Genomic DNA, 15769 nt, shown 5'->3' with positions numbered 1-15769 from the left:
TAGAAAGATAGGTAAATAGATAGATAGATATACAGATAAAAAGATAGGTAAATAGATGGATAACTTGAGAGAAGGAAGAGAGAGAGATTTGTATGGAAACATCCCAAATCTACATGTAGTTGAAAGCCTCTTTGATATTTCGTCAACAAGGGCTCCCTTGCTACAATGTAGCTAAGTTCAACATACGATAGGATGCCGCCAAGGTACTGTATTATCATTATTGACTCTGGTCACAAACCACACAATAACAAAACAGCAAGAATTGATAAGACACCATTTATTATGTGATCTTTAATTTACATATAGTATGTGGCGAGACAGTACAAACAGTTGTTTTTACAATTTAAAATTGCAGCAAATTAGATGTGGACAGTGACATATGACTTATCTCTTAGAGATAAAATACTGCTTCTAGCAAAAATTTTCGACACATTAAGAATCTGAATGAATTCATTTTCTTCAGAAAAATTTCTCATTGAAAAATCATCGAAATACATTCATAGATGAAAGCATGAAATACATACAAGAATCACAACATATGATATGTTTTATGATATCTAATATAATCAGAAATATTTTTTTTCATAATACATGTAATATAATTATAGCATCTCCTTACCAAATGGTAGTTTCACCTTCCATGCATTCTTTCACACTCTTACCTGAGAACATTGGAAACTTAGGTCTGCATATGGATCCCCCCCCCCCCCCCTCAACTCCAGGGTGGGGGGCAAGCAGCCCTGGATCTGCAATGAACAAACTTGGAACTAAAGTCATCAATGTACAAACTCATGGTATTAACTATGTTTTATCATTTCTGGTTCTAGAGTAGAAGATTTTAAATATTACTTAATGTGGGGGGGGGGGGGGAGGGTGGGTGGGCCCCCTAGGGGCCCCCCAAGAGGGACATGGTGCCCATTTGAAGGAATTGAGATTCTATACCCCTAGGGATGCTACCTGCTAAGTTTGGTCAAAAATTCATCATGAGGTTTTCAAGAAGAAGATGAACATGTGCAATTCAGGCCCCATTACAACTGTAGTGTAGGGCTTCTCCCCATCCCCTCTCCTGGGTCCCAAGGGGGGGGGGGGGGGGGGGGGGGGTACCCCTGATTCTGCCAATCCCATGAACAAACTTGAAACTACAGTCATCAATGTACTAACTCAGTGTTATCTAAGCCCTATCACTTCTGGTTCTAGAAGATTTTTAAAGATTCCTTTAATAATTTTAGGGGGTTTGGGCCCCCCTGCCCCCCCCCCCCCCCCCCCCCCCCCCCAGGTGGGCCATGGTGCCCATTTGAACAAATTGAGATCCTATCCCCTTAGGGATGTTACCTACCAAGTTTGGTGAAAATCAGACATGGGGATATCAAAGTGAATATGAAAATGTACAATTTAGGCCCCATTAGGACCCTCTGCACCCCTCTCCCCTGGGTCCCAAGGGGGGCACCCCTGATTCCCCCATGAACAAACTTGAAACTACAGTCATCAATGTTCATTATCACCTTTTTTGGAATAGAATGTCCTTTATATCTGAGGTACAATATGACTGAAAATGAAAAATACGATACATAAAATACACATATGAACAATTTAAAATAAAGCTCAAAACTGTTGTCAGTGACGTAAGTAGTTAAACATTCACTAAAGTACAATAGGTACTTAGGTTTAAGTCTAGGTTACAGTAGAGATGGAATTGAAGAGCAAACGAAACACTGAATACACTATCACAACATTCCTCACATCTTATGGAAGCCCTTACCCAGGGCTCCACACTAACTTTTTTATTTGGTGGCCCGATGGGGCCACCAAAATCATCAATTTCAAATTTTTGGTGGCCCGAGAGAAAAATTTGGTGGCCCCCTAAAAAACAATAAAAAACATAATTCCTGGGTCTTTTCTTTTTGATAAGTCAAATATTTAAGTTTTATCATAGTAAGAATATTGGAAGCTGGACATATCTACTCATAAATAAACCTTCCAGGTTAGCGTCCCCTGGTCAGTGACGGAGCATTAATCTGCACATTACTTGAATATGAGACCGTTCTGAAGCAAATCATTTTCACACAACAATAGATATACAATGAACTCTTGAATGAATCCCATAAGGATTGGAACAATCATCTCCCAGCATTTCCACTGATTCCCACTGATCAGTTACTAGTCTTCCCCTTTAAGATTAACAACCTCGGTATTGTAGTAGTAAAGCACACTTATGCAAAATATGAAGAACAACCTCGTGCAATACATGTTTGTGCAGTATCAGAAAAATGCTACCATGCCACTCTCTAGAACGAAAGTACAATTTGTAGCTAAAACTTTTGAAATGAGAATCTACATGTACAATCATATCTGTCAATAGTTCTGGAAAGATATTTGGTTTTGCTGATACAATCTGACCATGCTCCAACTCTTTTTGGATTACCCATCACTTTTTATTGTGGAATATATCAAATATGAATACTGAATTGTTCTCCTTGGTCTACAAGCTGAAATCTACATAATACTTGCATTACTGCAATACAAGGTACATATCCCATAAATGAAGGCTTTGGTAACAAGACTACACTACAGCAGTTTATCAAAGACATTAGTACAGTATAACTTGCATTGGAACATATCACACACAAAAGAGAGAGAGAGAGTCACACTGGCCTTTAAAAAAAAAACACTCTCCCTTAGGTGGCCACTGTAGACAGGTTTGACTTTATAGTATAACTTGCATTGAAACTATCACACACAATAGGAGAGATATAGCACAGAGTACTGTAAAACGAGAAATGTTCGTGTGCATTTTAATTTCGCGAATTTCGCGATCGTGAAGATTTGCGAAATTAAAATGCACGCGAAAGTTCTTTTGTACACTATATGCACTGAATGCCAGTGGCAGTTCGCGAAAATTTCATGCCGCAAAAAAGGCCGTCGGCTCCAATTCGCGAAAAATTCATGCCGCGAATATATCATGTTTTACAGTATCCCCATCAGATCAGCCCCATAAGGAGTTTTATCATTATTTCTTTTCATTCACAATGTTTGTTTGAATGCATGAGACAGTCTGCTAGACACACCTGAGACATATTAAATTTGCTTCTTGTCATGTTCACAATTTACAATTTTTATACCACAACAACAGATCAATAATACTTCATTTCATTTATTCTTTACGAGCCCCGGACGTTTGTAGCTTACAGTATAACCCTCATATTGAGAGATGCATTCACGTATTAGAATTCAACTGATGAACGAACTGATTCGTTCATCAGTTGAATTCTAATGAATGATTCATTCATTCCGTCTTCACTAACTGCAACAAAATAATTGAACACCTGAGATCGTAAACATACAACTACACAAATATTGTTGCTCTAAGGCAAGTTCTGTCAAGATCATAAATAGCCCATGCATTAGTTACAAACATTGCAATGTAATCACTCAGTTTCACTCTCCACCTGCAGCAAGATCACTTTCATTCTCTCCCTTGCTTCGTCATCACAGCAAAGACACACACATAAAAACACATTCAGAACAATCTACAACATACTTGATATTGTCTTTTCCATATACTTCAGGATGCTGGCATAATAATTTACTCATATTATTCATAGATATTTTACCCTCAAGATATGTACTGGATCCAGGCCTGAAATTGGTTTTTTTTTTTGTTTTTTTTTTTTTTGTTTTTTATACATGCACAGTGTACTAGTACATAAGCATCATTTTTAGACTGTGTATATAGTGTACTCTCTACATTGTTTACTTTGTGTGGATTGAACTGAATTGAATTGAAGTGAATGAGTTTACTGTAAAACATGATATTTTCGCTGCATGAAATTTTCGCAAATTGGAGCCGATGGCCTTTTCCGCGGCATGAAATTTTCACAAGTTCCCTCTAACATTCAATGCATATAATGTAGACAAGAACTTCCGCATGTACTTTAATTTCACGAATCTTGGCTCTTGCGAAATTCCCAAATTTAAAATGCACGTGAACATTCCTCGTTTTACAGTATTCAGTTTGTCTACTTGGATATAGGTTGAATAAAATCTTAAATAAAAATTGGACACTGTGAAATTCAAGTCTCAATTGCTGCTCCATAGACAACAATACTACTCCTCTGCTGAATTTACAGCAATGGCAACGGCATAATTATTAAACTAACATACATAATGGGATATATCAATCTTTGATATGATAAAATTTTTTGATATCTTTAATACCAACTTGGGAGTCCCTTTTAATAGCAATCTTTGGTTTATCCTGTTTTGTCATAAATGAATAGCAGTGTATGATGACAGCATATATAAAGGAAGTTGAAAATGATGACATTTTTATATACTAGTACTATGTCTTCTTCTAACTTTTTTATCAACGCATCCTCCTCGAGTGGTCAAACACTTAAAGGTATTAGCCCACATTTGTAAACCTGCAGCAATTGGTCTCATAGTTAGCATGGAGTTTGGGTATGATTGCAGTAACACCTGTGCAAAATTTCGTTCCAATTAGTCCATTACTTTCATAAAAATAAATGAAAATGCACCGTATGCATGCGTATAAAAACACTCGCTAGCTCCGGTCCACGCACGTACTACATGCATGCGATACATGTGTAAGTTAATGTACGTAGCTAGCCCGCGCTCGTAATTCGATTTTGGGTCGGGTTGACCCGGTTTGAAAATTGGTTTTAAAACGATGATTTTCTCTCTTTTATCGAATGGTATAGACAAAGAGCAACAGGTGAGGTATGTTACTGTTATAACTTGTACTTGAAGTCATATTGGACCTGTTTTATGCAGTTTCGATTTTCGTGGGTTTGCAAATGTGGGCTAGTACCTTTAAAGGGAATGATAAAGAAGCAAACCTTAAAAGCGTGGGATGCCGTGGACGTCTTCATAAATCAGTCTCATCTTAGACTTGATTTCATCCCAGTCCAGGTAAGCTCCTTCCAAGTGTCTCATCTTACTCTCCTCACCCTCCTGAACCTCCACCCGGAAACCATGGCGACCGTGGAGGATGCGGCGGTTGTCAAACACTACCATCTCACCTAGCACACAGAGGAGCGGAAGGAACAAAATCAAGCACAAACCTAGTTTAAAACATACAGCACCACAAATATAATAATAAAAGAAGAGAATCAATGCCTGTGATCTGCTGCAATCACTTCATTCAGCTCTCAAGTTTCAGGGTCTGGGGGAAGTAATTACATTTACTAATGCATTGTAAACTCAGGTACCCATAAATCTGGGCCAGTGTATGTCTTGGACAGATTTAGAGATATTTTTAAAAAGAATAACCTGTCTACTATTTCCAGCTGCATTTCAGTGAATTAAACATCTTACATCTACACCCTTTATCTGCATATTATTTACATGTATATATCCATTCTGATTCTCTGTAATTTTCTGTAATTAAAATTAGCCATACATTTGTTTTTTTCCAGTGGAAAAAAAATCGTTCTCTCATACAGTATCATTTCTTGTGAATTCTGCAGCTTTCTTACATCAATGAAATTCCATTTGATAGCAACAAAATGAAAATAAATGATTACAGATTTCAAAATAGAAAGTGAGTGTTGTTTTAAAAAGAAACAATGAAGTCTATTGTCAGGCTTTATACATTAACACTCATTCAGTCTCATTAGAGGGAATTTTGCCAAAAAATAAAAAATAAACCACATAATAAACTAAACAAAACACTCAAATGTTGCACACACACACAAACAAACAAATGATAGCATGTTCTTTGCTTTTTTTTTACCTTTTTTTTTTGTTTTTGTTTTTAACCTTTCAACATGCTGCAGTTTTCATAGCAAGGAGCCAAGACCAAAGTGTGAGTGTGGAGATCTGCAGCAGTTGCTTCTTTGTAAACCACCTGATGTGTATTCCACTGACCAATCCCCACTCCCCTCCTCATCCTCCCCCCCCCCCCCTCCCCCACCATCCCAAGCCATGAGGGCAAACATCTTCAAGGCTTTAGAGATAATCAACAAGTATTCAGTAAATATCTCCAGTCCTTCCAAGCACACTATGAGGCCACACAATCTCCAACATAATGATCAAATGTTTGCATACATTGATCCGACTACAAGATGAAGGCAAAACATAAGATCCTGTAACTGATTACATGCTACGTCACAGAACTACCTGACAACCTGAAAGTCTACCTGACAAATGTGCACATTGCAGCATTCAAACCTACAAAATCTAATCTGAGACAGTATTGATGTAGTGACATACATTAAGTCTATCATTTGTGCTAACACGGAAGCTTATAATGAGCTCAAGACTCTGCTTGCATATTTACAGACTGCAATGAAAATCATGATTACGTTTAAATCAACAAATTAAATCTTCGCAACATCTAATCAGCACATGGCGTCGGTTCTTTACGTGGTAGAGGAAGAGTTAAGAGAATAAGAGTAGAAGATATGTACAGTAATATTACTGAGATGATGGCAGGACTGTGACTAACCCTTCTGAAGCTTGTAGTTTATGAAGTTATCCTCGCTGTACATGGTGCGGTGGAACGTCTTGAGAGCTCTGTAGCCATCTTGGATTTGCTCCACAGGCAGAGACCAGTACGGGGCACGCACGCCGTCATTGTAGTTGATACCCTTGAAATTTCCCTCTTCATCAAATCTGAACGTTACAAGATTACCAAATAATTAATTATCATGACTTTCATTGTCATTTAATTGACATTTCCAAAGAACGATACAGAAGTCAGAAATACACAAGTGTACAAGAGTATAATGAAATCAGGCTTCCTGTGATCTGCTCCCCTAGGGTGTGGAGCGGGAAAAAAGCAAATCATGAATTAATACGGCCCTTGGGCTTTTCCAACAAACTTTATAAAGAAGCACATCGGGGAATTTCTGAAGCAAAGAAAATCGCAATATCTCAATGAAAATTAATATAACACTCATGATAAATTCAGATTGAGCACAACAAGAAAAGCATTGCATATATGAGAAGAGAATGTCAGATTAAATTAGTGAAATTCCAAATATTAAAAGAAAAAAAATCAAAATGAAATTTTCATCCTGTTCAAATGTCACGTCTTGTGACATGGCTTCGTATTTGGACAGTACTGTTCAAGAGGCCCATTTGGTCACTCACATGACCATCTGATGCTGTTTGTATCTATTATCATTTGTAATGAACACAAAATGGGCTACATACAAGTGCACTTTTCACATTGTTTACCACTAAAGACAATGGACAATGCTGTTTCAATAACATTCCTTTATTCTGGGTCATATCTGTAATCAATGTGTTGCTGCATAACTTCACCTCCGTACTGACAATACCAATAAACATGAATTTGAATACAGTGGACTCCTGTTATAACAAAGTCCTTCGAAGTGGCAGTTCTCTTTCGCTGTATCGAAATTTTGTTTTAACTGAACAAACAAACAATAAATATATATAGAGTGGATAATCTTGCAGCCTGAATTTTTACTTCGTTGTAACCAAAATTTCGTTATGACCGTGTTTGTTCTAACAGGAGTGCACTGTAGTGAGTTGTAGTAGTTGTTAGAGAATAGTTTGGTGGAATTTACTCAAACAAAGATCTCCTCGTCATCACATGGTAAGGGATGTACTCTTCCCCAACTGTCCGGAAGTCAATCTTCATCGTCTTCAGGATCTCAAACATTCTTGGATCTTCTTGCAGTATCACTTCAGCCATGCGCAGACCATCCACAAACTGATTGTCGCCACCTTCAGACTCAACTTGCTTTATGCAATGCAGCATCTGCACCTGAAGTTAAACACCAAGAATCCAGTTTGCACAATGTCTTCTGAAAAATATTGACAGTTGTTGATAACCTTCTCAAACAAACTAACAAAAACCTACATTTTAAAATGACTAAATTTGTGGCATATCACATCATTCAAATATCAAAAAAGAAAAAGGAAATACATTTCTAAGCCAGGTGTGAGCTGAAGTACCACTGTACTCCACAAAAGGTTTCTAAAAAAAAGAAGAAAAAAAAAAGCAAACACATCCTCTGAGATGATGTTTGTATTTAGTACTCCCTCTATTAGGCAACATTGCTTTTAAGACTATTTGGACCAAAAGCATATCCTTTATGTTCATACATCAGCTGTTGTCCAAATAATGCAAAAATAGATATTTTCGCAGAAGAATTTTTCACTTTCAGCAGAGCAATATGAATTTTGTGTGTTGTTGATTCCACAGAATTAAGACATTCTTTTGTGGAACATATAAACAAACAAACAAAATGTTTGTGCTCTCATTTTGGGGCTAGTTTCTGGTCCCCAAAATGCACAAAAACATCCACTTTTCCAGTACTCAACAAAAGAATACTATTTATGATATTATCTTTCATTCAGTTCTCATATCAGTTCATACAGAACAATCTTCTATGCTATCTTTTCTTCCACCAGTATAGAAGTACTTTGTAGAAAAGGAATACCCCCATAGACTCTAATCAGTCATAATGTTTATAGGTGACTTACTTTCATTAAGAAGGCTTTCTACAACATATCTCTTTAGTCTTCTATCTACCTCCTTACTCAATGTCAAACTACAACGAAAGCTTCTTTGCTCCACTGTGTTGTCATACAAGCCAAATTCTTTTTCTTTTTGATGAAATGGTCAACACTATTTCTTAATCATTCAAATGATAGGAAGGAAATATGGCTGCTTTAATTGTTTTTTGAAGGTATGATAAAACTTTGCTTACCCCTGGAGTGTAGTAGAAACCAGGCAAATCATTGTGCATACCAAGCGCATTCCCAGTGTAGGCCAAACTACAGGCATCATACATAGTTATGACGTTGAAAACATTTCTGTACGGACAAAAAGTAAGAGACAGATCACAAAAAAATAATAAGATAAGTAGATAAATAAATATATAAATAGAAAGATTCCAGGATGATGTCACCCGCAGCAGTGCCTGTATGTCACATAATATTGTGGCCATTAGATTGATACTCACTGCTGTGGGGTTTATGGATATCACTATCATCATCATATATGCTTTAAATAGAAAAACTACATTCCAGTTTATCATAAATGAGAAATGAAATTAACAATTTCTGGAGTAATTTGCTGTCGATATTATCATCTTATCCTCATTAACTCTTTCATAGCAACTATTGACTCTATTGGATATCCTGCAGTTAGAAAAGATAAGATGGAATGGGTAAAACTTATTAAATCAGAAACATATTCAAAAGAGAAAATTGCCATGCACAGATTTCGGGGAGGGGGAGGAATATGTAACCAACATAAGGATCACTGATAAGAAAAACATTTGTCATTTTGACGTTAAATATCAGAATTTTTATGCAACCAAAATAAATGAAAAATGGTTTATTGCCAAAACAGAGCTAAAATGAATGAAAAGTTTTCAATCTAACTACGTACTTATTACAACGAAAGCAAGGAATAAATGATGAAATCCTAACATGATATGGCATCAAACCATGAAAATATAAGGGTGTCTTGGACTTCATAAGTTTACAAAATATTGACAGAGGAATGCTAAAAAATGAACTATTATAGAATTATGAATATCTGTGCAAAGTGTCATAATCTAAGGAGAAACTGTGTGTGTTTAAAGACAGCCCGTTATCAAACACATTGAGAAAGGTGTTTTGTTTTTTTTTTAGAGCCACCATACAGCACACTTGTGCCCCAATGTGTTCAAACCTGCTGACAAGCAGTCGCAGGGCTCAGCAGCAGCTTTCTCCAGAGGCCGGTTCATGCAATTATAATCTTTAAATCTGAAATTTTGATGGCCCCCAAAAAATAAATGTATTGGTACAAAGTAAAATATACAAACAAGGCAATCTATTTTGAATCCTAAAAGCCTCATTGGGTCACCAAAAGATAGTCTTTTTGGAATTTTGGTGGCCTGACATCTATATTTAGTGGCCCTAGGACACTACGTCATATACCACGTTGAGCCCTGACAAGCTGCAATTTTTCTGACTCTGTTTGTTATCACCTTTTTGATTAAAACATACTTACCCGTATATGGTGGTCCTGATCCATGCTATGCGTTTACAGATCTTGTCGACCACACCCTCTTCCCCACGTGTTTCCTTAAGGAGGGTGATACCATCAGTCATGAGGCTTGCCAGCCAGTCGTACAGCGCCTTGTCGTCTTCCATCACATCATCGTACTTGAAGACAGGGATGTCGGCCGCCTTCTCGCTACCCCAGGATTTCTTTGTCAGCGATGCAAGCGGGTCGTACGGCTTCTTGCCAAACTCATGTCTCTGGGTGGTGAGAAGAGAGACAGAAAGTAAGACAGAGAAGAGAAGAAAGAGGGATGGAGAGAGAGGGTGAAGATGAGATAAAAGGAGAGAGGAGAGAGAGGAGAGAGAGAGAGAGACAAGGAAAAATGACCCAGAGGTAAAGAGAGAGGGGAAGACAGACAAAAAGAATGAAATTGATTCAAAACTCACCAGAGATTGACATTCAAAAAAAATTGTCTTCAAAAGAGGACTTGAAATGATTATGCTACAAATTAGGAAATGTTAACCCATTGGGCATGCTGCATAATTTTAATTTCAGAAGGAAATGACCAACTATACTGGATGAGGAAAAAATTTTCCACATGATGAAACAATAAAATATTCATTTGAATCCAACGTGCAATGTATTCATACCTGAGTAATTATCGCTCCCTGTAGACTTATTCATAAAGTTTTTGTGACTTTTTTTTCAATTTCACTGGTCCACAAAACAAACCAAAATAAAATCAATGGGATTTTGTCATCATCAGGGTTGCACATTAACCCATTTCTTCTACTGGACCAACCTGTCTGTCAGACCATTAGATACCCAGCTTTCAAATTTTTTACTGGTAAATTCCAGAAAAGAGTTACTGGTCGGACAGTAAATTTTACTGGTCAGGGACCATCGCACCAGTGCCAGTGCGCAGCGTTGATTGAATATCTGAATCAGAACTGCATTCTCATCCAATTCATGTCTGAATATTTTACTACTTGACAAATGCAGTTGAGATGGAACACACAATGTCTTGCCAAATACCTCTGTCCATCCTCAGTGTTTGTATATTATCTAATTCACAACTAATATCTCGAGCCATGCAGTCAATATACACGTTAATTCGTGCAGGTTTTCTTCTTACAGATTATGTACAGGTAGAGCAGTCTCAAGGAAATAATATCAGATATGACTATGATATGTTTGGCTGTAAACCGCCATTAACTGAAGCACACACAGACAAAGTCACATCCTGGTTACCATAGAAACCACCAACCTTTAGCCAATCAGCAGGAAAAGGGCTGGAATGTCCATTTGGCCAAGAAACCTGAATGGCCTCCCCATTACCAACAATGGAATGTCCAGTGGGCTGGATATCTGGATCAACATCGGCCATAAGAACTGCCCGTTGGTAGGAGCCGGTGTGGTAGCAGTCTGCACAGCGGCAGTTATCGAAGAGAAAGACGTACGGGAAATGGGCCGTATGGCCGTCCGCCCACCTGACTTCATACCAAGCCTTATCATCGCACCGTTCAATACTTGTGATGACATCGCCCACATGAGAAGATGCCTATGAAACATGCATTCAGAACAAAACAAAAAAAACCTAGATTAAGAATTACATCATCAGTAAAACACCAGTTATACTTCTGTGACTATTCTAAGAGTGGGCAATTGGCAAGGGTAAAATCAAAGTTTGATTGTTAACTAAGGAAATTCACTCCTCATAGACAGGCATGTTATTTACCAATCTAACGAGACCTGTAAATAGATACCGTGTTGGAGTATGATCCAGAGAATAAGTGCGTGTGTCTGATTAAAATAAAACAGATAGTACCATGTGGCCATACCAGAAAAACTACATGCTCAACTTGCAGATCTAAAATAGTTTATCACCACAAAATCTACACCTCTGTTACCAGACCTGCCAGTTTGGTCATAGGCTTTACTAACCCTAGAGATCATTACTCTTTCAAAAATTATAAACAGAATGTTTTTCTATCTATAGATCAATATCAATTTCTTGAGCACACATTTATCTTTTAAGTCAGATGCCCTAAAAAGTAAAAAGCAGTACTTAGCATGTACATGTACATACATCATACTTATACATTTTCAAACTACAAAAGCACTTGAAGAGCGCAGACCTCCACACGGCAGCTGATTTCCACCCATTATACAAGCATGCTGAAACCAGCCCATTTCCCAACATAGAGAAGCCTTTTGTTTATGCCATCAGCTTCCAGCTTCCAGGGCATATACACTGTATATGATGCAATCGTCAAATACGCACAGCTTGAACTCAAGTTCAGTGACCCTATGCCAAAAGCTAGAAAATCCTCTAAAAATCCATAAAAATATTCTTGGATGACTATGAAAATCTAATCATCTGTTCCTTGTGTCATTATCAACTTTCTCTGTAAGTTTCATTTAAATCCCTTCCCAACTTTTTGAGTTACTCTGCAAACACACAAACAAACCAATGCCAATAAAAAAACATCTAACCTCCTCCCCTAATGTAGGTAATGATGAGATGACAGTAAGTTAGTTGTCATAATTAGAAACCAGATCAATAACATTCTTGATGGTACCTGCACACTATCACTCTCTTGAGAACCACTCACACGAGATTTACCTGAACATGTTGCAGGCGACGACACGCTCTCACCAAGCTTGGCTTTTGAGTCAGATGCCTGTTGCCATTGGCAACAAAGCCTTGGGCGACGCCTCTCAACATCTTGCAAGATCTGGCTAACATGGTGACGGCAGCGTGCTGAAAAACAAGCAAGTATACTCGAAATGTCAAACTTAAAGGACAAGTTCACCTTCATGGACATGTGGGTTGAGTGAATGCAGCAATATTAGTAGAACACATCAGTGAGAGTTTGAGCAAAATCGGGCAATCCATTAAAAAAATATGAATTTTTGAAGTTTCTGCTCAGTCACGGCTGGATGAAAAGACTACTATAGCTTGTGATGTCACATGAGTACAACGATATAAAGAAAGAATAAAGAAAATTCAACATATTTCCATTTTTCTCGCATAACAAAAGAACACTCAACTTCTCTCTTTCAGAAGGCAGCATGGGGATAATATTACCCTTAACATACATCTGTATGTCAGTAGCAAGTCGAAGAAATGTGCACTTTATTCAAAAAGTAAAGTTTTGTGAAATTCTCTTTTATTTTCCTTATATAGTTGTACGCATGTGACATCATACACTGTAGTAGTCTCCTCTTCCAGCAGTGACTCCGCAGAGATACTTAAAATATTCGTAACTTTTGAACGGATTGTCCAATTTTCCTCAAACTTTCACTGATGTGTTCTACTAATATTGCTGCATTCTCTCAATCCAGTATGAAGGTGGACTTGTCCTGTTTAAGTTTAAAAGTTGAGAGATAAAAAAAAAAACTACATATTTAATGCAAACAAGCTTCCTCCACAAAGGTAGGACATCAAAACTTCTTAAACTAGACTTACAAATTTGTCAAGACTGACAAATTAAGTGATCTGTTCAATCTGTTTTGGGGACAATTTGCCGTAGGCCTACCATGATATACTTTTTACTATGTTCATCAAAAAACAGATTGGATGCTACAGTACCTCACAGCTTGTCTGCCATTAGAGACGTGTAAAACTAAAAGTGTCATGTTGTAAGTTTCGCTTCAACAGATTTTTTTTTTTTTTTCCCACGGTAATCATATTGAAAAAAAAAAAGAAAACCTGTTGACCCTAATTTGTCATGTACTGTATTGAAATAGTCACAGGAAGATACAGGGGGAAGAATATCACTATTTAATATCATGTTCTTCTTCATATCGCCATGAAAGTCAGAGATACTGTACTCATGGCACAAGCCTAATATTAATTCAAGATGCAATCTCTGAGGTGAGTTAGTAGACAAAACAACTAGGGTTAAAGTAGGGAGGTAAACAGGAAAAGCTGTTTTAATTGTAGCAGAATCAAGAAAAATAGGATATAGGACCTAGTTTAATGTATATAGTCAGCTGGCAGTCAAGGACGAGATTCACAAGATTAGATAGTGTAGGAGATCGGAGAAGGATCAAGACTAAGAGAATGTTATTACAGTCACATTGTATAGCTAGGTTAGGATTCAGGAATCAATCAAATTGTCCATTTTCAAAGTGACAATGTTCAACCTGCTGTGTGACTGTTGTGGACTCATCTTCATGTTCATCCTCATCCTGTAACAGGCAACTAAAAATCTAGTAGGGGCCTAGTAGGCCTATAGGCCCCTGACTTTTCTATGAAGGATCATAATGGTCACAGCGAAATGTTTGATTGACGAGTATGTAACGTAAACTGAGCAGCTGAGAGATAGTATCTTTCATTGCTTTGATCTAAATTGTAATGTTTTGAGCTGTAACATTAGACAATAATCTATTTAGCTTGAATGATATGGTCATTGGTAGACAATTTTTCTTTTCCATCAACTTGTGCATTGCCATTGGATTGCACTGATCAGTGATGATGACAAGTCATCTTAATTAAGATATCTTTATTCGGCAATTGTCTTTATTCTTACTTCTAAGAATAATCTGTTAATCCTAGCTAAATCTTACGTTTTAGCCTGTACGGCTGTGCTGAAATAGGAAACATTAAATGCCATAATTTAATCCCCTAAAACCCAGGATTGCCTAATCTTAGTTGTTGACAGCTCTCGTTAAACCTGCCATGCATGCAGTTCCCGTTAATTAAACCTGCCAAGCATTAATAATGACAACCAACACTGCCACTGTCACTGATCAATCAGAATACTCAAGAGTCCTTGGAGACTGACCTCAATCCGTCTGCAGTTAGAATGGCTTCTTCGACGAAATCACACGCTAATAAACTAACATTCGACAAATATTCTGCCCCGTTTCACCGATGCACCACTATACGGCTACGTTTGCATTTGTTTTGATCTGGCTCCACACTGAGAATCACGCGTCGGTCACTGAATGACAACCGACACATTCCGCTGCTGCCGTCCATCGCAGGTCAGTTGTTTAGGGGCCGGGGAGCTAGGGAGGCGGGGTATTAGTACTCGTACTGGCAGTGAACACCGGCACTGCCCACTTGTAACGTTGAGGGCAGCGTCATCAATTTCTATGACCTGGGGGTGTTTCATCAACGAGTTCGTCGGAGATTTCACCGACAAATTTGCTATCAGCCAATCAGACCAAGGATTTCATTACCTTTTAACAGTTGTCAGTGTAAATCCTTGCGTCTGATTGGCTGATAGCAAATTTGTCGGTGAAAACCTCCGACGAACTCGTTGATGAAACGCCCCCCAGGTATTGAGATGAAAATCTGGAATGTAGTTCCCACTATTCCAATATGTTAGAAAATTATCCCTTTCTTTGGACATTCACGCAAGGAATGATTGTTTTTTAGACGGTATGCATTATTTGGACACATGGCCTTGAATCTAAAATGAATATAAATCGTACTTTAAACATGAAGGCATTCTCAATTTAATCCGTGCATTATTGAAATAGACTAGCTGTTCTTTCACGTTTCTCAAAGGACATAATAAAATTGTTTTATCTCATTTTCTATATCTATCTTGCTTCCGATTTCTGCCGTTATTGCAAGGTTTCAAGGAATTGTTATGTGTAAACATTCTGTCATATCTAACCATTTTCGTCGTGAAGCCCGTTTTACCTCTTTTTCGTCAACCTCATTGCCATGTTATGCCGCAATGGCTGGATCCAGTCAAAAATCTGCAATAGAAGAGTTTGAACACAAAGTACACTAAGAACCTTTGTAAACTGTTAACA

General features: G+C 37.7%; 1 protein-coding gene across 1 annotated transcript; it reads right to left on the bottom strand.

Moving 5' to 3' along the window:
* Positions 1-4235: 4235 nt before the first annotated feature.
* LOC139733495 (gamma-butyrobetaine dioxygenase-like) lies at positions 4236-14928 on the bottom strand. The gene is made up of 8 exons (XM_071644307.1): positions 14785-14928; positions 12618-12755; positions 11259-11552; positions 9998-10248; positions 8706-8811; positions 7557-7756; positions 6467-6633; positions 4236-5039 (listed from the first exon to the last, which is right to left on the bottom strand). Exons 2-8 carry the CDS (start codon positions 12738-12740, stop codon positions 4858-4860), a joined length of 1323 nt encoding a protein of 440 aa, XP_071500408.1. The 5' UTR covers positions 12741-12755; positions 14785-14928; the 3' UTR covers positions 4236-4857.
* Positions 14929-15769: the final 841 nt, after the last annotated feature.

The sequence above is a fragment of the Diadema antillarum genome, unplaced genomic scaffold, assembly GCF_040938485.1.
Source record: "Diadema antillarum isolate AM-2024a unplaced genomic scaffold, OU_Dant_1.0 seq00000481_RagTag, whole genome shotgun sequence".
In the NCBI taxonomy this organism is placed as follows: Eukaryota; Metazoa; Echinodermata; class Echinoidea; order Diadematoida; family Diadematidae; genus Diadema; species Diadema antillarum.
Note: the sequence above shows the minus strand (reverse complement) of the source record. Positions and strands in the feature narration are given on the sequence as shown.

Excerpts from the sequence above, each read along its gene's own strand:
- LOC139733495 (XM_071644307.1), bottom strand. The coding sequence starts at position 12,740 with ATGTTAGCCAGATCTTGCAAGATGTTGAGAGGCGTCGCCCAAGGCTTT. Across the intron at positions 10,249-11,258 it reads TTCCTGCTGATTGGCTAAAG|AGACATGAGTTTGGCAAGAA; the intron begins GTTGGTGGTTTC and ends CTCACCACCCAG. Across the intron at positions 8,812-9,997 it reads ATCAGGACCACCATATACGG|AAATGTTTTCAACGTCATAA; the intron begins GTAAGTATGTTT and ends TTGTCCGTACAG.